The following is a 1,562-nucleotide window of genomic DNA, read 5'->3' on the forward strand; positions in this document are numbered from 1 at the left end:
CTTGCTGTCTTTGAAGCAGCAAGGTGCATGTTGTAAGCTCGCCTACGAAAAAGGCCAGATAATAAGCAATGAGGGTGACTTCTAGACATCGAGCAAGAAAGAAGCCATAGTTCTCAGTCCAACAGCCTGAGAGGAGCTGGATGAATACTATCAACAGTCATATGAGCTTGAAAGCACATCTCCCCCCTCCCCCCACTAGCAAAGACAAGGTTATAGCCATGGTTAATACCTTAATTTCAACTTTATGTGATCCTGAAGCAGAGAATCCTGCTGTACCCAGAGGCCAGATTTACAGAAACTGGGAGGCAATAAATGTGTGTTGTTTCAAACCACTATGCTTTTGGTGATGTTGTTTCACAGTAATAGATAATGATACAAGTACAGATAATGAAGTAATTAATTTCTTGATAGGTGATGTCATAGAAAGCTGGACCTAAGTACAATTTTTGAGAATAAGTAGAAATATTTAAGAAAGCCAAGAATGGAAGAGAAGGGAGTTAAAATAAAGCATAGAAAAATGAAAGTATGTGTTTGGAAAGAAATAGAAGTAGTCAACATTGGTAGAAAAAAAAAGGGAATCCATATAAGGAAATGTGAGAGGATCTGTCTAAAATCCAAGCTAAAGAGACATAGAAGGATTGGGAGTAAATAAATGTGTGACATATTTATAATCATGGATTAAATATAAAAAAAACATTATTTTACTCTGTTTCTTTAAATAAAAAGCATATTCTTCCAGGTTTCATTTAAATAGAAAGAATATTTTTAAATGTTTAAGTCAACTATGTAAAAACTAAAAAATCATTCTTTATATAGCTATATATATATTTTTTTCCATCATTGCATAGTGATTTATTCTCCTAAGTCTCCATCAGCAGGTGGAATAGAAGAGCCCTCCCACCCAACACCCTGGGCAGCCAAGCTCTGTCTGGATGACCCACACACCAGTTCCTTGTGTTTCGAGATACTCCCCAGTTGATGGAGGCACCTTCAAGACCTCACCCATCCCTTGGTCAATCGCAAGCATCTGCACATCCTTCTTGATAACTTCCTCCACACCTGCAGGTAGCATACAAGGATAATGCTCAGATTTTGTTTCTCTCCAATCCCAAGCCTGACTTCCCCCTGGCAACACTCTGCAGTACTTCTGGGGTTTAGAGGAGCTTCGTGCTTTCATTTGCCCCCTTGAGAGGGAAGCAATTTCAGGGGAGGACATAGGAGCTTAACTGACTCCAATTCCCTCTCTTTACAACGTTTGAAATCCCAAACAGCTCCAAGCTTTCTCTCTCATTAAATCGCTTTAAAAAGAACTTGCGGACCCATAATACATATATTGATAAAAACATGAAATAAATCAACTATCTTGCTGAATAACCAAAATAAGCTTTTCGTTTCATTCTGTTTAAATAACAAGTCCCTATATATAAAGATCATTTAAACTGTATATATTTAATAAATGTTTCAATTATCTATTGTTGCAGAACAAGTTATTCCAAAAATGTAATGGCTTGAAACAATAACAGTTTGCTATTGCTAACCCTTCTATGAGTGACTAGGCTCTA

General features: G+C 37.1%; 1 protein-coding gene across 1 annotated transcript; it reads right to left on the reverse strand.

Annotated features, from left to right (window-relative positions):
* Positions 1-871: 871 nt before the first annotated feature.
* On the reverse strand, positions 872-1,216 carry LOC125163567 (mth938 domain-containing protein-like). Its single transcript, XM_047855514.1, has one exon. The coding sequence runs from the start codon at positions 1,214-1,216 to the stop codon at positions 872-874; it is 345 nt and encodes a 114-aa protein (XP_047711470.1).
* Between the last annotated feature and the right edge of the window lie 346 nt (positions 1,217-1,562).

Source organism: Prionailurus viverrinus, chromosome A1, assembly GCF_022837055.1.
Source record: "Prionailurus viverrinus isolate Anna chromosome A1, UM_Priviv_1.0, whole genome shotgun sequence".
In the NCBI taxonomy this organism is placed as follows: Eukaryota; Metazoa; Chordata; class Mammalia; order Carnivora; family Felidae; genus Prionailurus; species Prionailurus viverrinus.